Source organism: Mauremys mutica, chromosome 2 (genome assembly GCF_020497125.1).
Source record: "Mauremys mutica isolate MM-2020 ecotype Southern chromosome 2, ASM2049712v1, whole genome shotgun sequence".
Taxonomy (NCBI): domain Eukaryota; kingdom Metazoa; phylum Chordata; order Testudines; family Geoemydidae; genus Mauremys; species Mauremys mutica.
In genome coordinates, this window is record NC_059073.1 from 147,540,996 (window position 1) to 147,565,617 (window position 24,622).

The window sequence follows — 24,622 nt, forward strand, 5'->3', positions numbered from 1 at the left end:
CCGATCCTCCTCTGCGCCGGCTCTGTGGGCCCGATCTTCCCTTGTCCCAGCAACATGGGCCAGATCCTCCCCTATCAGGGCTCTGTGGGCCTGATCCTTCCCTGCCCTAGCACCACAGGCCCAATCCTCCCCTGTCCGGGCTCCGTGGTCCCGATTCTCCTCTGCCCTGGCTTTCTGGGCCCAATCCTCCCCTGCCCTGGCTCTGTGGGCCTGATCCTCCCCAGGACCATTGGCCCAATTCTCCGCTGTGCTGGTACTGTGGGCCCGATCCTCCCCTGCACCTGCACTGTGGGCCCGATCCTCCCCTGCCACGCAACTGAGGACCCTATTCTCCCAGGTCCCAGCGCCTGGTGTTGTCGCTGACACCGCTGCCCTGCCAGGGTTACTTGCCACCAGCCTAGAAGAGGCAGCGCCCTGCACTCACTTTGCCCTGGTGCAGACACCAGCAGCGAGGTGCAGGGCTCAGGGCAGGCAGCCCACCCCACCCTGCAGCCAGTGACACTGGTGTAAATCAGGAGTGAGGCCATCACCCTCCCATGGTTCAGTAGGGCCTGTGCCTTGTTTACACGAGTTGGGTCAGGTGGAGGGCTGGGCTCCAGGCCTGACCCAGGAGAGCAGACGGTGCCAGGCTGCACGTGGGTGACTCCCCGGCTGGTGCTGCCTTCCCCTTTGCTCAGCCAGGTCAGAGCCAGCACATGCGTAGGTGGCCCTTGGGTCCAGAGCCTTAAACTAGTTGGGTGCCTAACTCCCCTCAACCTCCATGTGCCCAAATACCTTTCACAAGCTGGGCTGGCATAGCTCAGCCTGGCTGGCCACTACACGTTCCTGGCACCCATGGGGTCCACAGCAGCCAGTCGTTCACTGGGCTGGTCAAGGCAGCTAGGCCGGCCCCATCTCTGCGCCTGGCAGTGCCGTCCTGCCGGGATCCCTGGCCAGGGCTCAGGGTGGGGGGGCTGCTCCAGGGGCTCCGTGGCCAGGGAGCAGCAATGACACATCCAAACCCACCACCCCTGGGACAGTGCCAGGACCCCACACAGTCTGGTGGGCTTCTAGGGTGCCTCTGCCCGCTGCCTCGCCCCTTCCCCGACGGGCTCCGTGCAACCCCCGCTGCCACACCCCATCCCCGACAGGCTCCGCGTGACCCCCGTTGCCTCGCCCCATCCCCGACAGGCTCCCCGTGACCCCCGCTGCCTCGCCCCATCCCCGACGGGCTCCCCGTGACCCCCGCTCCCTCGCCCCATCCCCGACGGGCTCCGCGCGACCCCCGCTGCCTCGCCTCATCCCCGACGGGCTCCGCGCGACCCCCGCCGCCTCACCTATCCCTGATTGGCTCTAGCCAATCCCCTTGTTGCCTCTCTGGTCAATGAAGCTATGGCCCTGCCAGCAGGGGCGGCTCTACGTTTTTGGCCGCCCCAAGCAGTCATGCGCGGGAGGCGCCCCGGAGCCGCGGGAGCAGCGGACCTCCCGCGGGCATGACTGCAGAGGGACCACTGGTCCCGCGTGGCTCGGCTGGACCTCCCGCGGCTGCGGACGGTTCGCGGGTCCGGCGGCTCCGCTTGAGCTGCCGCAGTCATGCCTGCGGGTGGTCCCGCCGAGCCGCAGGACGAGCGCCCCCTCCGCAGTCATGCCTGCGGCAGGTCCAGTCGTCCCGGGGCTCCGGTGGACCTCCCGCAGGCATGACTGCGGCAGGTCCGCCGGCCCAGCCTGCCGCCCCCCCCCCCGGCCGCAGGGGACGCCCCCTAGATTTTGCCGCCCTAGGCACCAGCTTGTTTTGCTGGTGCCTAGAGCCGCCCCTGCCTGCCAGGGAGGCTGGGCGATTCTCCTGCACTTCCCCACACATTCAGCCTCTCTTCTAGCTGCGGCCCCCTACAGGGGCCCCTGCCTCCCCCCCCCGACTCTGTCCCCTTTGCTGTTCCCTGCTCAGCCCCAGGATCGCATGCCCCCCGACAAGGCTATGGCCTCACGGCTAGTGTGTGCACAGCCCTGTGCTCCTCATTCACAGCCAGGGACGGGTCCCGCGCTCCACTGGCCCTGCCCCCCAGTGCAGACAGCAGCTACATCAGCCTGGCCCCACGCTCTGGCTCCTGCTGCCTACAGTGACCTGGGGTCTCTAGGTCTGCGTCCCTCCTGTGGCTGTGGGGCCCCATTTCCTGGGCGGGGCTGAGCCCCAGGAGCTGCAGTGCCCAGGCCAGCAAAGAGCAACCCTCCAGGCTCTGCCCCCCAGCCCTGGGTCAGGACAGCCGCAGCCCTGGGGTCTGGGTGGCAGGGTGCAGTGCTAGGCACTGGCCTGTAGATGACAGCACAAGCAAGCACATGGCATGCTGGCAGGGGCATGGGAGCAGCGGGACAGAGGGATGTCAGCTGGACGGGCCATGGAGCGGGGAGGCAGATGGATGATGGGGCGGGGCACAGGGGGCATCCTGCAGCTCTGGGCCCAGTTACCCGCCCCCCCACAAGCTGAGGAGCTGGAGATGACCCAGACTCAGTCACCACAGAAGAGATGCTAATGATAAGGGAAGCTGACTTAGGCTGGGAGCCTAATTAGGCTTCACTTATGGTCTGGGTTTAAATAGCTGGCCTTGCCCCTGGCCCCTCAATCGCAAGCTCAGTTAGGTCCCACATGAGCCTCACGTTGTAATTTGCTTAGTGGATTCATTTTCATCCAGCGCCCGGATTCCAACACTCTGGGGGCGAACCCCAGAGCCCCTGCAGGCTGGCACCATGCCCACAGCTGGGGACCCCAGCCAGCCGGACCCCTGAGAGACCAGGCATCTCACCCCTGACCGCTACTGGGTGAAATTTGCCCCCAAGAGCCTGCCCGATGCCTGGGCGCCCCTGGACTCTTGCTTAGGGTGGAGAGTGTGGGCAGGGCAGGCGGTGTTGGAGGATGCTGGGGGTGGGGTAGTAGGATGGTGTTCAGGGGCATGCGACCCAGGGGATGGCGCAGCAAGGTGGGGGTGAGCTGGGGGTGAAACAGGGAGTGGGGGTCCAAGCAGTGGAGAGCTCCTCCCCGGGCTGACGCTATGTGTTGGAGGTGCTCTGGATCATAGAATCATTGACTCTTAGAAGATTAGGGTTGGAAGAGACCTCAGGAGGTATCTAGTCCAACCCAGGGCCGGCTCCAGGCACCAGTGCAGCAAGCAGGTGCTTGGGGTGGCCAACGGAAAGGGGCAGCACATCTGGCTCTTCGGCGGCGGGTCCCTCAGTCCCTCTCGGAGGGAAGGACCTGCCACCGAAGTGCCACCGATCGTGCCTTCCCCGCCCCCCTCCCCGCTTGGGGTGGCAAAAACTCTGGAGCCGGCCCTGGTCCAACCCCCTGCTCAAAGCAGGACCAACCCCTGTGATTGGTTGGAGCCCCCGTCCATCCAGGATGTCACCTGATGTACTGGGATTTCACTGAGCCTCTCCTGCTCCACTAGCGTGGGTTCCCTCTCCCTGTTTTGCTGAATGAGTCTCTCTGGCCTCTTGCAGCACACACACAGGTAGGGCCACACCCCGCTGCAGACACAGACTGAAGTCAGCTCCGTGGGAGAGGACTCACACCCCTTTGGGGAGATAAACCCAAAATAATACTGTCTTGCACTGTATAGAAAAATCTGCACAGCGCAAACTCATAAAAACCCACCCTCTTCCTCAATGTGAAGAGAGAGATGTGCAGGACTTCTTACCCCCTCAGTTAGAAATTACATAATCTGGGTTTAATAACAAACAAAATACATTTATAAACTACAAAAGGTAAATTTTAAGTGGTTAAAGGAATAGCAAACAGAAGGAAGGAGACTACTAAGCAAATGAAACAAAACATGCAAACTGAGCTTGACACACTAGATAGGTAGGATACAAATTAGCAAATTCTCACCCTGAGTGACAAACAGGCTGGCAGATTCTTAAGGCACAAGCTGCCTTGGCTTTCCCAGGTTTTCATACACAGGCTAAAGATCTTAGCCTGGGACCATCACTTCTCCCAGTTCAGTCTTTGTTCCTCAGGTATTTTCCAGTGTGGTGTTGTCAGGAGAGTGAGGCCCCCTCAGGTTGTCAGGAATCCCTTGAGGGATTCCCTCCCTACAGATCAGTGTGTGGGGTGCCTGGAGACCCCCAGTTCTCTGCAGAATGCCAGGGACGCCAAGCCCAGAGCCACAGGCAGGGCCTATGGGGAAGGTCTCCTGGCCATGCCATGTGGAGACCCAAAGAAGAGGCAAGCTGACCCCAGCAGGCCATCAAAGCAACGGGCCAAGTCGAGGTTCGGAAGGACCCTGGGGCACCTGGAGCTGGGAAGGAGCTTGCTGGGAAGAGCATGAGAAGGAAGATGGCGCCAGGGGATCTGCAGGAGAGGGTGGAACGCTCCCAGGGATAGAGGCAGCGAACCCAGGGAAAAGTCAGGCTACTAGGCAGCCTGGGAGAGCACCACTGAGTGGGGCGGATGCTCCCTGACCTGAAGAGCTGGCGGCCCAAACCCTGGGCGAGGAAAGCCCATGTCTCGGTGCTCAGGAAATCAAAGCAGGAGGAGATGCCGCCTGGGGCGAAGGGACACAGGCGATGCCTCCAGCCAGAGCCACAGTCCGGCCCATTGATCCAGCCCCAGAGTCAGCTGAGTTTGCAGATGTGGGAAAACATCCAGCTGAGACAGAAATTGGCCCCCACGGGCCCCGCTCCCAGCCAGGCTCCTGGCGCCATCCCCATGGCCTGCCAACGCCACACCTGGGCACCCAGAGCCCTGGTGCCTCCTGGTGACCCAGCACTGCTGTCTGCCCAGCCAGTGCATGCTGGGGAGGGACAGCTGCAGAGGGCGTGTCTGGGCACAGGGCACCCCAGGCCAGGGGCATGAGGGGCATCTAGCAGGGCATCAGCTGAGTGGCTCCTTTGGGGAGAACCAGTGTGACGAAGCAGGGCATTTCCTTAGTGTTTTGCATGAACACGGTGTGGGGCTGTTTCTCTGGGTGCTGCCAGTGTAATGAGGGGGTGGGAAAGGGTTTGTTGTTGCTAAGGACCAGGTTTGACCTCGCCTAGCAGCCGGGACCCCTGGACACCAGACAGCAGCCTGGTGATGGCAGACCCGGCGACGGGTGACCTGGTGACCGGGAGGCCCAGCCCAGTGTGGGATCCTCCGGTTCTGGCCAGTGGGAGGACAAGGGGCTGAGGAGAGAGGATCTGGTGACCCAACCGGCTGGTTCCAGCCAAGGGGGGAACAAAGAGAGAAGCAAGAGGGCCCAGGTGATCTCTTTGCCCAGGAATGAAGACAAAGGGTGGAGGGGATATAGGGTGGTCGGCTGGGAGGAGGGGGCTGCTAGACTGGGGACAAAGAGCAGTCATAATTGGGGACAGACCCAGCTGGACGGGGCTGAGACTGGCCAGGCCTGAGGCCCCTGAGAACTGCCCGTGCTGTGTCCAGACGTACAATGAACCCACCTGTGTTATGCTGGCGGAGAGTCACGGCAGGCTAGAGATCGGGGGGGGGGGGGGGCATTGCTCCCCTAGGTGTGGTGACCCCAAGCGAATGGATTCCCTGAAGAAGTATCTGAAGAAGTGAGGTTTTTTACACACAAAAGCTGATGCCCAAATAAATCTGTTAGTCTTTAAGGTGCCACCGGACTCCTTGTTGTGTTTGTGGATTCCCTGAGGGGCCCACGGCAGAGCCAGGTGTGCTGATGGCTCAGAGAGGTGCGGGCCCAGGAAGCTGTGGAGCCTGGGGAGGGCTGTTAGACTGACGGGGCCGTATGGAGCCGAGAGACCAAAGGGCCTGGGAGTCTGGGACACCTGCCTTCCCATCAGGAGCGCCCTCCGGCCCCTTCTCTCCGCCCAGCAACCTGAAGAGTGGCCCAGAAACAGCCAGGGAGCCTGGCTCATACAGCTGTGACTATGGAGCTGGGAGATCTGGCCCTCCGCCCCAGTCCTGCCGCACACCATTACCTCCTGCATCCCCTCCCCCTTCGGTTCCTGGGGTCCAGTTACCTCCCAGCTTCCCCCTGCCTGACCAGCCACCATCCTCCAGCCCACTGCCCGTCGGTTCCTCTCCACCATTTTCAAACGTCGACCACACACTCAGCCGAATGCCCCCGCACAGCACTCACATGTTCAGCAGTGATTCCCTGGGCATTTCGAGCTGTTTTATTTCTCAAAACAGCCTGTACAAAGAGAGGGAAAAGCCAGACCCGTGGCCGGGGGCCAGGGGCCGGTACGAAGCCAGATACCGAAATGAACCCCAAATGCTCCAGCTCCTCCAGGCCCTGCCACCCAGTCTCTCGTGCCTCGAATACGGCCCCCGAGGCCAGGCTGGACCCGCACGCCAGCCCCTTCTGGCCCTAGCATTTTTCGGGGCGGGAGGGGGGAGTCAACAAGGGTAATCCTGGGGGGCAGCTGCATCCAAAATCAGCCACACTGCTGACTCATCTACAGCTTCTCGTCCACTATAACCCCTAGGTCCTTTTCTGCAGAACTGCTGCCTAGCCACTCGGTCCCTAGTCTGTAGCAGTGCATGGGATTCTTCCGTCCTAAGTGCAGGACTCTGCACTTGTCCTTGCTGAACCTCATCAAGTTTTTTTTGGCCCAATCCCCTAATTTATCTAGGTCCCTCTGTATCCCATGCCTACCCTCCAGCATATCTACCACTCCTCCCAGTTTAGTGTCATCTGCCAACTTGCTGAGAGTGCAGTCCACGCCATCCTCCAGATCATTAATGAAGTTATTGAACAAAACCAACCCCAGGTCTGACCCTTGGGGCACTCCGCTTGATACCAGCTGCCTAAACATGGAGCCATTGATCACTATCCGTTGAGCCCAACGATCTAGCCAGCTTTCTATCCACCTTATATTCCATTCATCTAGCCCATAAGCTTTGCTAAAGTCCAAGAATAACACGTCCACTGCTTTCCCCTCATTCACAGAGCCAGTTATCTCCTCATAGAAGGCAATTAGGTTAGTCAGGCATGACTTGCCCTTGGTGAATCCATGCTGACTGTTCCTGATCACTTTCCTCTCCTCTAAGTGCTTCAGAATTGATTCCTTGAGGATCTGCTCCATGATTTTTCCAGGGACTGAGGTGAGGCTGACTGGCCTGTAGTTCCCCGGATCCTCCTTCTTCCCTTTTTTAAAGATGGGCACTACATTAGCCTTTTTCCAGTCATCTGGGACCTCCCCCGATCACCAGGAGTTTTCAAAGATATATATCTATAGATAGATAGATAGATAGATAGATAGATCTATATAACTGGAATACGTTTTATGCTAAATATGTCATGTAACATTGTGATGATGCAGTTCTGGTGGGACCCAACTGAGAGTGCCAATTCAGGACAAATCGCTTAAAGCAGGGCAGTTACAGCCCAAGTCTGGGGTTTTTCCACCTCTAAGGCAAACCAAACCAGCCAGGCAAAGAGGACTTTGGTCTCACCCCACTGGCTAACTACAAGTCACAGAAGCAATTCCCTTAGACACTCCAGTTTCCCTGTATCACCACCAGTGCCACTCGTCCTGGGGATGAATGGTTATGAAAACCAACACCCCAATAAAAGAAAAAGGTTCTCTCGATCCCAAAGAATCAAGCCCCAGACCCAGGTCAATATACAAATTAGATCTTACCCACAAATTGCGCTGTTGCCAATCCTTTAGAATCTAAAATCTAAAGGTTTATTCATAAAAGGAAAAAGATATAGATGAGAGTTAGAATTGGTTAAATGGAATCAATTACATACAGTAATGGCAAAGTTCTTGCTTCAGGCTTGTAACAGTCATGGAGTAAATTGCCGGTTTAGATCAAGTCTCTGGAGTACATCCCCTGCTGGGATGGGTCATCAGTCCTTTGTTCAGAGCTTCAGTTTGTAGCAAAGTCCCTCCAGAGGTAAGAAGCAGGATTGAAGACAAGATGGAGATGAGGCATCAGCCTTTTATAGTCTTTTCCAGGTGTAAGAACCTCTTTGTTCTTACTGTGGAAAATTACAGCAAAATGGAGTCTGGAGTCACATGAGCAAGTTCCTGCATACTTTGCTGAGTTACAAGGCATATCTGCCTTCTTTCAATGGGTCAGTTGTATAGCTGATGGTCCTTAATGGGCCATCAAGCAGGCTAGGCAGAGCTAACACCAACTTGTCTGGGATGTCACCCAGAAGCACAGCATAAGTTTGAAATACAGACAGGATAAAGCCAATATTCTTAACTTCAACTACAAAATGACACATGCATACAGACAGCATAATCATAACCAGCAACCCATAACCTGGTCGTAGACACCTTATATGATGCCCTTTACATAAGATTTGGTGCCACTAGAGGACCTTGGTTGCAACCGTGTTCTATATGGTCCCAGATTATATCAATAACGTCACAAACATATCTATCTACTGAATACATTCCTCCTATTTGTATGCATGTGTCATTTTTGTACTTGAAGTTAGGAATATTGGCTGTGTACTTGCTTGATTTCTATTGAGAAAGGAATGTGCAAATTAAACGTCCAGTCAAGAACCACTTAAGCCAACAATGAACTCGAAGATGCTAATCCATATCGGGGCTTTCCCAGGAATGTGTGGCTTGGCTGGTAAAAACTGAGTCATGCATGGACATGTGACTTGCACATGTGACTCCAAAACTCCATCTTGGAGCTGGACTTTGCATAGGAGAGAGGAAGGGGTCTCCACCCACAAGAGAAAATCTACTTAAACCCCTGGGAGACCCCTCCATCTTGTTTTCAGCTTGCTAAAGAGATAGCCTCTCCACCTCCAAGGACACATGAAAGAAACTGGAACAAAGGACAGTAACTACAGGGGGTGTGAGTGATTGCTGGACCCGGACTAGCAGGAGACTAGTCTGTAAAAGGAAGCTTACTGGAACTGGTGAGGTTTTATTTGTATTCAGTTTCTTAGACATAAAATAGAACACGCAAGTCTATTTTATTTGGTAATTCACTTTGTTCTGTCTGGTACTACTTGGAACCACTTAAGTCCTACTTTCTGTATTTAAGAAAATCACTTTTTACTTATTAATTAACCCAGAGTATGTATTAATACCTGGGGGGGGGGGGGGGAAACAGCTGTGCATATCTCTCTATCAGTGTTATAGAGGGCGAACAGTTTATGAGTTTACCCTGTATAAAGCTTAAAACTGATTTATTTGGGTTTAGACCCCATTGGGAGTTGGGCAACTGAATGTCAAAGACAGGAACACTTCTGTGAGCTGTTTTCAGTTAAGTCTGCAGCTTTGGGGCAAGTAATTCAGACCCTGGGTCTTTGTTGGAGCAGACGGGAGTGTTTGGCTCAACAAGACAGGGTGCTGGAGTCCTAAGCTTCCAGGCCAGGAAAGCAGGGGCAGGAGTAGTCTTGGCACATCAGTTGGCAGTTCCCAAGGGGGTTTCTGTGATCCAACCCATCACAGTGGGTAGCTCTAACCTCTCCACCATGGCTAGTCACCGGGAGGGCAGGGCTGAAGCAGCATCTGGCTCCCGCCCCGTGGCTATTTGGGCTGGAAATAGAAGTCGGTGATGTCGGCTTCCCCCGGGCGAGTGGTGAGACTGATGGGCTCGTTGGCCTGGGTTGAGGTGCAGAGGAACCAGCCCGGGTAGGCAGCTGACTCGAAGCGGTGCATGCTGCCGTTATAGGTCTTGAAGAAAGTGAAGCGCTTGGCCTCCTCATCCTTGTAGAAGAGCTCGATGAGGTGCATGTCCTGCAGGCGAGGGATGAGGGTAGGTTAGAACCAGCAACGCCTCGAGACAGCTGGACACAATGGAGTGTGGGGCTGGGAGGCGGATCTGGGCCCCAGGTGCAACTGTCTGTATTGACTAGGGAGGGGGATTGGGGCCTACTGGCCAAAACCCAGCCAGGCGCATTGAGAGGCCAGGGCCAGTCCCTCTTCTCTGACCTGTGGGCTCAGGCTCTCTGCAAACTCAGGCATTGTCTCTGCTCCAGTCCCATTCTGCACAGCCAGGACATCTGGAGATGAACCTTTTCTTTGATGAATGCTGAGCGTGTGGGACACTCTCATGACCCCAGGAGGTGAGCTCCACACGCTGGCTGGTAGGGCCTACGCCCTGGTCCAGCTCTGGCTCTGAGCAGGGCTTTGAGAACCCCGCAGCAGAGACTCAGGGAGGGGCTGGCAGGGGGCCCCTGGCATCGCACTCACCTCCAGCTGCAGCCGGGGCTGCTCGGCTGTTCCACAAGACAGGCCCTGGCTTCCGCCTTTGATGCCCAGGATCAGGGGACACCTCTTGCGCTCCAGGCTTCTGTTAGGGACCACGCTGACCGTCTCTGCAGAGGGAGATCGAGAGGGGAAAATGTGATCAAAGCACAGTCAGGGCCTCCCCCAGGGCAGGTCACTGACCTCCCAGCATGGGCTGCTCCTAGTCCCCCTTCACTGCCTTGTGGCCCCACTGTCCTCCATGGCCAGGCTCCCTGGCTGGACTATATCTCCCAGGATGCACTGTGGTAGAATCATGGGTCTTGCATGGCAGTGCATCCTGGGAGCTGTAGTCCAGCTGGGGCGCCTGGCCCAGGGCGGAGAAGAGGAGAATGAGGCGAGTGAACTACAGCCCCCACGAGGCCTTGCAGTGGCTGGGGCGACCGCGATTCACTCCCTCCCGACAAAGTGACATGGAACCTCTCCCCCTTCCCAACCCGCCCCTCCCTGCTGGGCAAGATTTGGACTGCTCACCCCAACTCGGGGTGGAAACTAAATTCGAACGGTGGGAATTTCCCCAGGCTGGGACCTGATTTTCCACTGGCCCTAGTGTGACGAACTGGGAATGTTCTTAATGTTTTCTCTGAATACTGGGGGGGGTGGGGGTGGGGCTCAGTTCCTGGCCGACCCTCTGTCACCTAGCAACTAATGGCCAGGCCCTTCCTCCCCTGCAAGAGGATGCTAAAGATGTTGGAGACAAAGAGGTCAGGTCACCTGGCCCGGGGAAAGGAACTCAGCAGAGAAGGAGGGGCTGGAGGGGTTTTCAGTCTGGAGCTGGCTGGGGATGGGAAGTGAGGGCAGACATGGGTGTCTGCCTCACTGGGCCCCAGAATGGATCCGGCTGAGGGGTCCGGTTCGCAGTACCTACAAGCTCTGTTTTAGACCGTGTTCCTGTCATGGAATAAACCTCTGTTTTACTGGATGGCTGAGAGTCACGTCTGACTGCAAAGTGGGGGTGCAGGACCCTCTGGCTTCCCCAGGACCCCGCCTGGGCGGACTCGCTGTGGGAAGCGCACAGAGGAGCATATGATGAATGCTCCTAGGAGAGATCCAGGAAGTGAAGCCGTGTGATCTTCTTGCCCTGAAAAAGTCTGCTCCAAGGGAGAGGAGGTTCCCCAAAGTCCTGACTGGCTTTTTGGGGAGCAGTTCCAGAGCATTGCCCAGGAACAGTGGAGGGGCTGGGTGGGGGCTCAGGACCATGCTCTGCCCTTCCTGGGGTTGCAGGACCAATAACGCTTGTTGCAAAGGGCTCCCCGAGCAGCCGTTCCATTAGTGTGCAACGTGCCGGCCGCTGGAATGAGACCAGGAGACCAGCAGAGCAAGTGGGGCAGGGGACGCTTGGCTCTGCTGTCATTTCAGCCCCTTGGGGTGGGCATTGCTGGCTGCAAACTCCCAGGAGCGTTGTGTGGGGACAGAGCCCCACCTGGCGTCTCCCAGCGCCTGGGAGCCAAATGGACCAAGGAAGCTGGAGCCAGGCGCGTAGGGGGCTCTGGGAAGGGGGTGGCGTGAGGTCACCAGCCGTGAAACCCCAGCAGGGACCCTGGAGGCAACCAACCTTCCTGGCTGGCGTTTTCGCCCTGCAGGTTCGCGGCCACCAGGCTGTTGTCCCGCAGGTAGAAGGCCTTGTGGCTGGTGTCGCGGATCTGATAGTGGAACGGCTGTTTGGGCGGCCGCAAGCCAGGAATCAACGCCTCTTCATGAATGTTAAATCCGCTCCCGTGCCCGTGCCCGCTCCCGACCAAATCCTCTGGGAACCAAACCAACAAGCCCATTACCCAGGTGCTGCTGTGTGACCACCCCTTCCCTAAATCCGCCACTGGGATCCCCCTCCCTGCCTCGCACCTCCATCACTGGGGTCCCCCTCCCTGCCCCTGCACTCCCATGGTTGGGGTTCAGCCCCCTACCTGCCACTGCACCACCGATGACAGGGTCCCCTTCCCCAACCCTGCTACTAGAACTCCCCTGCCAACCCCCCCATGCAGGGACCCTATCCCCACCCCTCCACTGCTACCACCAGGGTCCCCCTCCCTGCTCCTGCACTCCCACAACTGGGGTCCCCATCCCCCTGACACCAGGGTCCCCAGCATGACAGGGCCCTGATCTCGGGTACCGTCTGGGCAGCGCCCGGCACGACGGGGCCCTGATCACAGCCAGCTTCTCTAGCTGTGGCTACACAGTTGCTAATACCAGACTCCCTCATGGGGCCTCCAGCTGCTGGTCTCTTGGGTCATTTGACCACCAGGGGCCTGTAGGGACCCCAGCCTCTGCCTCCCCAGATGGGCTGCGATGGGCGCTGAGGGCATGGGGGGCACAGGGCACTGCAGACAAGTTGCTAAGCAGCGTCCATGTCTCCCCCTCTGGCACAGCCACCCCAAGCCCCTGGGTCGCTACCTTCATCCAAGAAAATTTTGAACAGCTTCTCTATGTTGGGGTCCACGACCGAGTACGAATCCGGCTCCATCCTCAGCCCGTCCCGTGAGCCCAGCCTACTGCGGTGTTCCTGCAGTGCTCTCCAGCGGGAGAGGGGAGACTGGGGTCAGTGATCTCAGTGTCGTACCTCCCGTGCACAGAGCAGGGGTCTCAGAGCTAGATCCCGCTGTGGGCGACCCTGCCCCAAGGAGTCACTTCCCCACATTTGACTCACAGACCTGGCAGGGAGGCATTCTCACCCCCTTCTCTGCACCCCTACCCCCAATCACAGCCTCCTGGGAAAAACATCAACCCCAATGTGCCCCTGGAAGGGCTGGCCATGGGGGCAGATACGGGCCGTAGCACACAGGGGGCACCTGGCTGATTCAGGGGGCGGGGTGTGTCTTAGCTGGCGTCCAGTAGCGGGGAGTTCCACAAGCCATCTGGAAGGCTGCATAGTGGCTGTCGGCACCATTGCGTTCTCAGCCCCAGCTGAGGGGGAGGCAGAGCTTCTTGGGGGGAGATGGCAGCTGGGATGGGGCAGAAAGCGCTGAGTTCCCCACACCCCCACCCCAGCACAGTGGATCCACCGAAGGGAGACCCCAGCCCAGCCTCAGCTCTTACCCCACACAGTCTCCAGCTGGCTCTCCTCCTCCGGCGGCTTTGCTGTCAATAAAGGGAGATGGTGACCAGCGACAGCAGCACCCACGGCCAGACCTTTGCCCCCAGCTGCTGACCTCTCAGGAAACCCTGGGATGCCCTGGGCTCCCTGCACCAACCCTGGCGGTGCCCCTCACTCCCGACCCACAGTCCCCTGCTAGCTGAGCCCTGGGCTCCCCCCAGCTCTGCCTGCGCCCTTCCCTCCCAACCCGCAGCCCCCTGCTAGCTGAGCCCTGGGCTCCCCCCAGCTCTGCCAGTGCCCCTCACTCCTGATCCGCAGCCCCCTGCTAGCCTAGCCCTGCCCCCCCAGCTCTCTCGAGGCCCCTCACGCCTGAACCGCAGACCCCTGCTAGCTCAGGCCTGCTCCCCCCTAGGTCTGCCGGTGCCCCTCACTCCTGACCTGTAGACCCCTGCTACCCCAGCCCTGGGCTCCCCACGCAGCAGTGGAGCGACACCAATTGACACCAGCAGAGGATCTGGCCCATTGATGCCCATGGAGCCACTGCTGAGCGCCAGCAGTGTGAGCTGGGCACAGCAGTAGGGCCTGTCGGTGCCATCCCGTGGCATTAGCCCGCGTCAGAGGGCTCCAAAGGCTGTTCCAAGCCCAGGGGTGGGTAGGCCCAGCTTACAGCTCCAGCCAAACTGGCTCTCCTGGGGTGCGTGGGTGGAGGGTGTAGACACGGCTCATGAGCTGTGCTCACAGCCACCCACCCATGCCCCATGGAGCCTGGCAAGGCAGGGACCCACAGATGGCCAGCCTCCATGGTACAGCCTGGGGGCTAGGACTCATCTGTGGGGTATCCCCCAACCCACGTGTGACTCTGGAGTGCTGGACATGGCTGGGCCTGGGGGAGAGAGAGGCCGGCACCTGGTGTCAGTCAGGAATGAGCAGGATTCCTGGCTATCACGAAGGCCTGACCCTGCCTGCGGCTGGGACCGAGCCCCAGCAGTGGGGCTTTGATACAGGCCGCATCAGTGTGTCTTTAACCAGGGAGCCGGGATTCAGATTGGGGCATCCTTCTCCAACACAGCCTATAGCGCCAGGATCTGCCCACAGTCCCAGGACGGCCGCATGTGCAACAGCAGAGACATTAGTCCACAATGGCAACATGCCTGAGGCCATCACTAGGTTTCAGAGTGAACACCTGGCTGTGTGAGATGGTGGCAGCTCATAGGCCTCCTAGGCATTCTTTCTGACCAGGCGGGGCCTGAGCCCAGGGGAGTCAGTGGAGCTCTGCTGCTTTACGGCAGCTGAGGTGCCAACCCAAGGGGAGACCTGCCGGCGATGCCAAAGGCTTTGGGCTCGGGCCCAGGCCAGCCCTGGCAGGCACCTGTGCCCAGGTAACTCCCAGCCATGAAGGCTGCAAAGGGCTGTCTGTTCAGCCAGCAGCTGGTAATCCTAGCTGAACCCAGCCCCAGTGCCCACCCGGTGGGGCACTGGATTCCTGCCCCTCCCTGTTGACCCCGGGTATGTGCCCATCCCCCATCCCAGCCAGAAGAGAGAGCAGAGGACACACCGGGCGCCAGGGCAGCGAGCTGGCAGAGGAGGCCCATGGCACCGAGCACCCGGGGGAGAGCGGTACCTGCAGTCGACAAGTTCCTGTGAGCTCTGGAATGTGCCGTCGCACCCGCCCAGCAGCTCCACAGCTTCTTATGGGCCCTGCTGCGCAGGGAGTGACGGTTACACCTGGGATAATGGGCCTGGGAGAGGACAGCGCTGATGTAACATGCAAATTCGGCTGACACATGGCGGCTTCCAGGAAGGGGCAACACCCAGTCCCGGACCAGAGGGCTGGGGAGAGCTCATGAACTGAGTGATGTATGGGCAGGAATTGGGTCAGTCAGGAAACCCCAAGGCAGGAATCCTCAGGCAGAGACCTGAGACCCCATCATGCCGCATGCTGCCCAAACCCTGCCCGAGATCAGGGCCCCATTGTGCCGGGTGCTGCCCAGACCCCCCCCTGAGATCAGGGCCCCGTCGAGCTGGGGGCTGTGCAGACCCCAACTGAGATGAGGAAACTGAGGCCCAGACAGATTGACACAGAACCCAGGTCAGCTCAGCTGCAGCCCAGCGCCTGCGTCATGATCCCAGCCGTCCCCAGCCAGCTGCCCCCCGTTGCGGCTGGTGCTGTCGCTGATCCGTGGGGAGGGGTACTTGGGGTGTCAGAAGCATGCAAAGCCGGGGAGTCCAGTGCGGAGCCCCAGGCATGGCGAGGGACCCTGCATGTGCAGCTGGCTCATGCTGGGCCGGTCTCCACCTCAGGCCAGGAGGAGGCAGCTGCGGAAGCTGGGGGATGTTGAAATCTTGCTGCTCCCACGTCAGTGGGTGGAATTAAGGGAACCTGCCAAGCAGGCTGCGGGTGCAGCTTGGTCCTGGTGTGATGCCAGAGCCGTGGGCGGCATTGCCTCAGGGGGATCAGGGTGCAATGATGGGTGAAATGCCCCAGCCGCTGTGGGGCTGGCCCTCCACGCACAGCGCGAGCAGAGGCCCCTCCTCAAATGGACTGGTTCTCCCACCTCCAGTCGGGTGCATCGAGTGTCCCCAGCCCCCTCTGGATTTCAGCTGCACCCTGGTTCCCAGGATGGGCGCCCGGGCCGTGAGCAGAGCTGGCTGGGAAAGGCTCCTGGTTTTCCCTGAGCCGTTGGTCTTTCGTTCCAAAGGCTGGGGCAGGCTCGCTGGTTCCCCGCTGATGGGGGGCTGGAGCAGCAGCCACGAGGGGAATAAACCCACAAGGAAGGACGTGTGTGTCCTGGGAGGCCCAGCAGCAGGGGTCCGTTTGCAACCTCGGGCGCCCAGCTCCCCAGGCGGTCCCCACGGCTCACTGGGGGTGCTACCCCCCATGTTCCTCATGTGCCCAGCGCTCCCACTGACGCCAGGGGGCTGCCTGGGGCTGGGTGCAGCACACACGCTCCCCTCTCTTGCCCCAGTCCCTTGCCTGCAAACTGGCCTGACTGGTTTATCGGCAGTGGCGTCTGTGCCATGCGCCTTCCCAGACTCCATCCCCAATGGGCATGGACGTCGCACCCATGCCCAGCCCACCCCGTGGCCTGTCTGCCATGGGGCCGCTCCCAGCTGCTCCAGAGAGCCCCTGCAAGGGGCCATTCCAGACCCACCCGCCCCGGGAGCTGCTTCTCCCCGACCCTGTCAGAGCCAGGGGCAAGGGGCTCAGCTCCCAGCTGCTGCATTACCCCCTCTCCTGTAGCTCTGGACGGCCTCACTCGGGAGAAACAGGTCCTTGGTGGAACCTCACTAAGCTCTTGGCCTCCATGACACCATGCGGCGGTGAGTTCCCCAGGCTGGAGGGACATTGTATAAAATCCCTTCCCCTGGTTTTGGTACCTGGCCAGTCCCGTTCCCTGGGGCAGCTCCTCTGCCTCCCCCTCCCCCCCGCGCACTAGCCCCCATGTTCACCAGGCTTATTCCATACTGCTCCCATGCCCGCCTGTAACGCTGGGAGGGGAGAGTGCCCGGGGCACTTTCCCCGCATGGGCCCAGGGAGCGAGGAGAGCTGGAATATGCGATCCCCGGGAGGGCGGTAACACAGAGCGAGCACTGTATGCGTGGGAGTTGTGACTGGCGCCGCCCCCTTGACTCCGATGGAGCGGCACCCATTGACATCAGCTGAGGGCCTGGCCATAGACCTGGAGCACTAGTCTCATGTGACTGGTGGGGAAACTGAGGCACTGAGTGGGGAAGCGAGTGGGTGGCTGAGCAGGGAATGGAACCCAGGTTGGCTCTTTCATTCCTTACTCCAGCTAAGCCCTGCGGGGAGCCAGCCCCGTGTTTATCCAGCCTGGAAGCCGTGGGGAGCAGGCTGGGGGTGGGGGGTGGCAGCCCCGGGCTCTGAGGAATGGGGAGCCTGGCGTTACGGCTCCAGCATGGCCCAGCCGGGGCGTTTGATGGGAATTGGGCCCAGAGCGGGGCGGGTGCATCTCAACTCAACAGTGTCGCTCAGGCATGGGTAGCTAATTTCCATGTTTATTCAAAGCCAGGCTGGGGCTGGGGGGGTCCAGAGCTCTCTGGTGGGACAAGCTATTCACACAGCAAGGGGGTGCACCCAGATCCCCACCTGGGGCACCCGGCCCTTTCGTAGCCGTGCAGAGCAGAACCGCCGGGAGACACCAAGCCCAGCCAGAATGGTGCTGACGTGGCACGTGGGCAGACACCCGCACACTCTGGGATTCGTTCATGGGCAGGTGGCTAATGGATTTACCCTCACACGCCCCGGGATACAGGGCCGGGCGGCTGGCCCCATTGTACAGAGGGGGAAACTGAGGCACGGAGCGGCTCCGGGACTTGTCCACGGGAGTCTGGCAGAGCAGGGTTTCCCAAGTCCCCGGCTAGTGCTCTAACTGCTGGGCCATCCTGCCGCTGGATGCCCACAGGCCCCTTTGGAAAAGGCTGGGTGTCCTGGACAGCCATGCCAGGCCCCACGGCACTGGAGATCGGCCCCCAGGATTGGGGCCTTCTTTGGGGCACGTTGGCTGAAGTGCACGGCCTGGCTCTACAAGGGCTGGGTGCCCTGAAACGCTCCCACCGGGCGGGCGCTCAGTTCCCCGGCAGGATCAGGCCCCGGGGCCCTCCTGCTGGGAGCCAGGAATCCTAGGAACACAACCCTGGCTGGTTGTGGCTGGGTCAGAGGAGAGGTCGTGCAGCCCTTCCCAACCCAGCTGGTCTCCTACACAGCCAGGGGCGAGGCTGGGCTGGCAGCAGCCAGGGGCCGGGACACCCCCCCCCGGGCGGCTGGGCTCAGAACAGCTGGAAGTAGAAGTCGACGATGTGGGCTGCGTCCGGGTGGCGGGTGAGGCCCAGGGGCTCATTGGACTGGGCCGAGGTGCAGAGCAGCCAGCCCGGGTTGGCGGCCGACTCGAAGCGCCACATGCCGTCCTTGTAGGAGCGGAAGAAGGTGAAGCGGGAGGTTTCGTTGCCGCCCCGGGACACCTCCGTGATGTTCACGTCCTGTGCAGGAGGAGAGAGGCTGGTGAGGGATGGAGACTCTCCCGCGGGGGCCAGCCAGGGTCTGGGGCTGGTCTGTACTGAGCGGGGGGGGAGGGGCTCGGACTGGTGACGGGCAGAGATCTGGACTCCAGTGGAGCAGGGGGGTCTGGGAGCACCCACAACCAGCCTGCGCTGCAGCTAGGCCTGGGCCGGGGGAATGGAGCCCCAGGGAGGGGGGAAGGGGACGTAGGACACAGAGATCTGAGGTGGGTCCCCACTCACCTCCAGTTGCAGCACGGGCAGGGCGCCCGTCCCACACGCCAGGCTGCGGTGCCCCTCCTGGATGCCCAGGATGATGGGGAACTTCTCCGGCTCGTAGAAGCGGTTGGTGACACAGTAAATCTTCTCTGTGAGGAGAAAGAGGGGGTGAGCCCTAGGACAGATCCACCTGTCCCCAAAGCAGGGCCAGGGCCGAGCCGCCCCCTCGCCCATCAGCTGAAAATACCACCCTGGCAGAGTCCCCAGCGAGTCCCAGGGTGGGAGAGCCCGGCTGGCTCTCAGACCACTCACGTGACCTAGAGGCCAGAGCCCCCAGCATTGGGCCCACTGGGAATAAAAACAGACTGGCCTGATTAGCGCTTAGCAGAACAAGCGGGGTGGGGGGGGTCCGCGCTGCTGGCCCTGGAGCCACGGGGTGTCCGTGCTACTGGCCCTGGGGCCACGGGGGGGTCCATGCTGCGGGCCTTGGTCCCTGGAGGGTCCATGCTGCCAGCCCTGGGGTCCCGGGGGGCTGGCGTTCCAGCAGGGGGTGCGGCCCAGAGCTCTAGCATCGCTGCTCAATGGCTGCAAGCTGTGTGGAGCTCAGGGGAGCCAAGCGAAAGCGCCAGGGAGATAGAGCTGTGCTGAGGCACCCAGGGCAGGGCGGGCACAGCCGGAGGCTCTGGCTGCCAGGTGAGGGTGGTGGCACGGTGCCCAGCACAGGATCTGCCCGGGAGGCTCCCAGGCCCTGGCCTGCCCAGGGCAGGGGCGGCAGGTGGGCAGCGAGTGCGACTCACCTTCCAGCGCAGAGTTGGGGCCTTGCAAATAGCCGGCGACCAGCTGATTGTTCCGCAGGTAGAGAGACTTCTGGGCCACGTCCCAAAGGCTGAAAGGTAGCGAGTGTGAGCCAATGAGCCGCAAACAGATCCAGCCCCAGCACTGAACCCCAGTGCCCCACCCCTCCCACCCCCCCCAGTGCCCCACCCCTCCAACCCCCCCAGAGCCCCACCTCCGGCACTGAGCCCCTCAACACCACGCCCCTCACCTCCGACGCCCAGCACCCTGGCCTGCCTCTCCAAACCCCCACCGCCCCTCCAACCCTCCCAGCGCCCCACCCCTCCAAACCCCAGTACCCCGCCCCTAGCACTGAACCCCCCAGCATCCTGCCCCTCCCCTCCAATGCCCAGCCCCCTGCCCTGCCCCTCCAAACCCCCACCGCCCCACCCCTCCAACACCCGCCCCTCACCTCCGATGCCCAGCACCCTGCCCTACCTCTCCAAACCCCCACCGCCCCTCCAGCTCTCCCAGTGCCCCGCCCCTCCAACCCTCCCAGCGCCGATTCCCAACTGATCTAAACTAAACAGACATAACCAGCTCCAAGCTCAAATGGAAGCATCCATGCAGGGCCATGCCAGCTTCTCTCCACACAGCCCTCAGTGCCCCTGGACTCAGCAGTGCCACAAGACACCACGGGCTGACAGCCCCACGGACCCACCAGCCCCAGCCCCAGCCATGTGCCTCCTGCAGGCCTCGCTCTGCTGGCAGTGAGCTCAGGGATCCTGCTCCCGGATTGCAGAGGAGCTGATGGGTGCTGGGTGCCTGGTCCCACCGAACATCCCCTTTGCCATGCCCAACCCACTCCGCCTTGGGCTGGAGTCTGCTCTCGCGGTTGCCCCGTCGCTGCTGCCAGCGCCTCGCACAACACGGCCCTGCTCCATGACTGGGGCTCCGAGGCCCTACCACGATACAGAGAACAACAAACACCACAGGGAGCCAGGCCCGCCTTGTGAAAATCCTCGCAATCGCTCGGCCATGGATCTGAACTCTGCAGCCCTGCGCTGCCAGGACACAGAAATCACTTACCGGTACTTGGGGACTTTCAGCTGGGTGGCTGGCTTTTCATGAATGTTGGACGGACGGGCCTCTGAACAGTAAAAGAGGAAAAGTACTATCAGGTAACTGAGCCAACACACCAGGCAACCCATCCTGCACCCGCTGACCCTGCTCTGTGGATCTACTCTGCCATTGGGCCAGCATGGGTCTCTTTATAGAGGCCGTCACATGCTCCCGCATGCCCGTAATGTACATCATTGCTCTAAAGTGTAACTCATTCTGTGGCATCAAAATTTCCACCAGCGTAATTTTCAACCTGCACGCGCCTTGCAGCCTGTGTCGTAACCAGTGCTGCAACTTCCGCACTGCGGTGACCTTTGGCTTCCTGTGTGTCACCTCGGAGGGAATGGAAACGACAGCCAGAGAAACGCAGCTGAAGTTACAGCCAGAGGGGGATTTGTTTAGAAATGAGCTGGGGTTTCACCTTGTTACAACTAAACTGTCACTTATTCAAAGAAAATCAAAATGGCCCTGTATCACAGGAGTAGCATGTTAGTCTGGATCTGTAAAAGCAGCAAAGAGTCCTGTGGCACCGTATAGACTAACAGACGTATCGGAGCATGAGCTTTCGTGGGTAGGCGAATACCCACTTCGTCGGATGCATGACCCTGATCAGCCGGGCTGGCTCTGTGGAGTGCTGCTAGCTTGCTCCCCACCGAGATCTCTATACATCAGCCCATTTTCTGGCTTTAAAATACGGTCGTTGTGCTGCAAACGTCTGTCCTGTCTCGGAGCTGCGTCTCAGCCTATGCCGGCGGGGTGGCCTGCCTCCCAGCTCCAGCTACAAGGAGATCAAGTGCACTCTCGGCAAAAGAGGAAGGAAAAAAGCCCCATAGAGCCGCAAGACCCAGCAGAGCAGTCGCAGAAGAGAGAACCCTTCGCAGCTGTCGCTTGCTGATGGCAATACAGTACCCAGGCCCGCCTGCGGCTCCGGGTCGCCCATTCTTCGCCTGCCTCCTGTCTGATTTCTAGCTAAGCATCGCCCGGCTATTTATGCTGCTTGCAGCGAGGGGAGGTGTGGTCACACCTGGGAGGGCTGGCTTGGCAGGGAGCTGTTGTTGCACAATGCTGCGCCAGGCGGGAGGAACTGCCTGGTATTCGAGCACACTCAGCTCCACATGCAAACCGTGCTGGGCGGGAAGCTAGAGCTGCCAACTCAGGGAAAAGTCATTGGCAGAATCTCCCAGGCCGGCACACTGGGGCCGGCTGTCAGGGCGCTGGGGCCAGAAGGCAATGCACGCAGCACTCCGGCACGGACCCCCACCCGGCACGGCCCTGATCGCCCATGACGGGGCTCACAAAACCCAGGTGGAGCCCAGGGAGAGAGGCACCAGGCTGACAGTCACAGAGGCCCGCAGGCAGCCACAGCTACAAAGGAGGGAGGACCGAGCGAGATTGAGAGGCAGGAAGGCCTGGGATAGTGGAGGGCAACAACCGGGCCAGGCAGCCTCTAAGGAACTGATGGGGAGATAACAGACGCCCTGGAGTTTAAGGGCCGATTGACTCATTTTAGGGCTGGGCCAGTTGGAGGTGGCTAGAGGGAGATAGTTAGGAGCCGGCCCCAAGAGCAGCTGACGAGGCAGTCCCAGAAGTGGGGTGGATGTAACCGTCGCTGCAGTGCAAAGAGCGATGGGTGAACTGGCCAGGGGCGGCTCTAGGGATTTTGCCACCCCAAGCATGGCAGGCAGGCTGCCTTCGGCGGCTTGTCTGCGGAGGGTCCGCTGGTCCCGCAGCCTGCAGGAGGTCCGCCGAAGCCACGGGACTAGCGGACCCTCCGCAGGAAGCCGCCGAAGGCAGCCTGCCTGCCGCCCTCGCGGCGACCGGCAGAGCGCCCCCCGCATCTTGCCCCAAGCACGCGCTTGGCGCGCTGGGGCCTGGAGCTGCCCTGGAACTGGCTCCTGCACCAGCCAGCTGACTCACCAGCACAACAGGCGCAGCAACAACCGCTTGCACAGATGGCATTGCACCAGCAACAGTCGTCCCAATGGCTGGTGGGCCTGGGACAACCCGCTACTGCTTGCGGACCCGCCGCTATGCAGAGCGTGTCCCCAGCATGTCCGGGCACCACCCCAACCCTGACGACAGACAACAGAGTCATTCCTGGTAACTCCCGAAAGGGAGGCCACAGCCTCTCGATGGCCCCAGCCCCGTGGGCAGTCCGGCTGGCCCCACTCCTCGCTGGGGAAGCCCAGGCAGCATGCCGGGGACGTGACGAGGTGAAGGTTGCCATATTGGGCTGGCCGGCTAGGTCTACATGAAGAAATCTACCGTTGGCGTGGGCGATCGCCCAAAGGCTAAAGGACGTCTGCTGGTGGTGGTTAAAGCCAGCCTCTCAGACGGGATCCCAGAGAGCAGGACTCCCAGCTAAGGAGCAGTCTGTCTGGATTCTCCCACCGGCGGGCCAAAGCTGGGTTTGCAGATCCACGGAGGGCTACGTGGCCGCTCAAGCTGTCTGGGGGCCCTGTGCTGCCGAAGTGTTCACGCCCTACACACTAGAGAAGGAAAGAGACTGAGTGGCCCATCTTGGGCAAACCCCAAGAAACCCCAGACACCTGACTGGTCGTTGGGCAGGGTAGGTGACAGGTGCCCCTCTCAGGGTCCATGGTTCAGACTCCCAACTTTACCCGGCCCGCGCCAGCCCCCTGCCCCATGCTTGCACAGGAAGAAGGGCCCAGCGGAGCTTGGAAAGAGGACGACAAGGCTGCAGACTTGATAGTCTGTTATTCTCGCTGACAACGAGGACGCTGGCCCTCGTAGACTCGAGGCGTGACCAGACATTTTGTCCGGGAGCAGATACTGGGAAGAGCAGGGAAGCGAGGGGGGAATCCCCATTAAATGCACCCATGGCGATATTCTACGGTATCCCAGAACAACAGTAATGGTGACTGCTGACGGGAACCAAGACGGGTGAAAGCACGTGTGTCTCCAGATCTCCCTCCAGCGAGACAGGCCGAGACTGGACAAACTCTTACAGAAACTCTCTGTAGCACAGGAGCCCAAGGAAGACTCCTTGGACAGGAACAGGGCCCCTAACATTTCTTCCAACCTACTCACCTCCTGGCCTAGAAGGAAAGAGTGGAGAGAGGCCGCCCGCTCCGTAGCCATTGTCACGGAGTCCCCGGGCGATGCTCTGGAACTGCTCCCCACCAAGTCAGTCAGGACTTTGGGGAGCCTCCTCTCCCTTGGAGCAGAATGTCTCCAAGGCAAGAAGCTCACACGGCTTCACTTCCTGGGTCTCTCCTGGGATCATTCAGCATATGCCCCTCCGTGCGCTTCCCACAGCAAGTCTGCCCAGGCGGGGTCCTGGGGAAGCCAGAGAGTCCTACACCCCCACTTCACAGTCAGACGTGACTCTCAGCCAGCCAGTAAAACAGAGGTTTATTTAGATGACAGGAACACAGTCTAAAACAGGTCTTGCAGGCACAGACAGCAGGACCCCCTTTAGTTAGGTCCATCTGGGGCCCCCAGGGAGGCCACAGCCCCGTTGGGAAGCCCAAGCCCCATTGGGGCATCCCTCTCCATTTCCCAGCCAGCTTCAAAACTGAAAACCCCCTCCAGCCCTCCCTCTCTGGGCTTTGTCTCTGGGGCCAGGAGGTCACCTGACCTCTTTGTCTCCAACACCTTCAACTGGCACCTTTGCAGAGGAGGGGCCCAGGTCATCAATTGCTAAGAGACAGAGCGTCAGGCATTTCGGTGCACTGGCCCTTTGCTCTGCAGCAACCATAACCCCTTATCACACCACCCAGACACTCGAGAACTGCTTGGGGGAACCTGAGGCACTGTGATGACACGGTTCTGGCGGGACCCGACTGAGAGTGCCAATTCAGGACAAATCGCTTAAAGCAGGGCAGTTACAGCCCAAGGCTGGGGTTTTTCCACCTCTAAGGCAAACCAAAACAGCCAGACAAAGAGGACTTTGGTCTCACCCCACTGACTAACCACAAGTCACACAAGCAATTCCCTTAGACACTCCAGTCTCCCAGTATCACCACCAGTGCCACTCGTCCTGGGGAGGAATGGTTATGAAAACCAATGCCCCAATAAAAGAAAAAGGTTCTCTCGATCCCAAAGAATCAAGCCCCAGACCCAGGTCAATATACACATCAGATCTTACCCACAAATCACACTATTGCCAATCCTTTAGAATCTAAAATCTAAAGGTTTATTCATAAAAGAAAGAAATATAGATGAGAGCTAGGTGGTTAAATGGAATCAATTCCATACAGTGATGGCAAAGTTCTTGCTTCAGGCTTGTAGCAGTGATGAAATAAACTGCAGGTTCGAATCAAGTCTCTGGAACAT

At 59.9% G+C, this 24,622-nt stretch overlaps 2 protein-coding genes across 3 annotated transcripts; both read right to left on the minus strand.

Annotated features, from left to right (window-relative positions):
• Positions 1-9,308: 9,308 nt before the first annotated feature.
• Positions 9,309-12,629, minus strand: LOC123365344 (interleukin-36 receptor antagonist protein-like). Its single transcript, XM_045008109.1, has 4 exons — positions 12,553-12,629; positions 11,717-11,908; positions 10,108-10,232; positions 9,309-9,651 (listed from the first exon to the last, which is right to left on the minus strand). Exons 1-4 carry the CDS (start codon positions 12,620-12,622, stop codon positions 9,442-9,444), a joined length of 597 nt encoding a protein of 198 aa, XP_044864044.1. The 5' UTR covers positions 12,623-12,629; the 3' UTR covers positions 9,309-9,441.
• A 4,568-nt stretch (positions 12,630-17,197) lies between these two features.
• On the minus strand, positions 17,198-21,451 carry LOC123362639 (interleukin-36 receptor antagonist protein-like). 2 transcript variants are annotated; one of them, XM_045003047.1, is made up of 5 exons: positions 21,233-21,451; positions 20,291-20,351; positions 19,225-19,313; positions 18,452-18,576; positions 17,198-18,190 (listed from the first exon to the last, which is right to left on the minus strand). In XM_045003047.1, exons 1-5 carry the CDS (start codon positions 21,261-21,263, stop codon positions 17,981-17,983), a joined length of 516 nt encoding a protein of 171 aa, XP_044858982.1. In that variant the 5' UTR covers positions 21,264-21,451; the 3' UTR covers positions 17,198-17,980. The 2 variants fall into 2 exon arrangements, with proteins under 2 accessions (XP_044858982.1, XP_044858981.1); XM_045003046.1 differs by lacking the exon at positions 21,233-21,451 and having other exon boundaries at positions 20,291-21,121.
• Positions 21,452-24,622: the final 3,171 nt, after the last annotated feature.

Excerpts from the sequence above, each read along its gene's own strand:
- LOC123362639 (XM_045003046.1), bottom strand. The coding sequence starts at position 20,412 with ATGGGTTGCCTGGTGTGTTGGCTCAGTTACCTGATAGTACTTTTCCTC. Across the intron at positions 19,314-20,290 it reads CTGAAAGTCCCCAAGTACCG|CCTTTGGGACGTGGCCCAGA; the intron begins GTAAGTGATTTC and ends GCTACCTTTCAG. Across the intron at positions 18,191-18,451 it reads TGCCCGTGCTGCAACTGGAG|GACGTGAACATCACGGAGGT; the intron begins GTGAGTGGGGAC and ends CCTCCTGCACAG.
- LOC123365344 (XM_045008109.1), bottom strand. The coding sequence starts at position 12,622 with ATGGAGCCGGATTCGTACTCGGTCGTGGACCCCAACATAGAGAAGCTG. Across the intron at positions 11,909-12,552 it reads CAAAATTTTCTTGGATGAAG|AGGATTTGGTCGGGAGCGGG; the intron begins GTAGCGACCCAG and ends TTTGGTTCCCAG. Across the intron at positions 9,652-10,107 it reads AGCCCCGGCTGCAGCTGGAG|GACATGCACCTCATCGAGCT; the intron begins GTGAGTGCGATG and ends CCTCGCCTGCAG.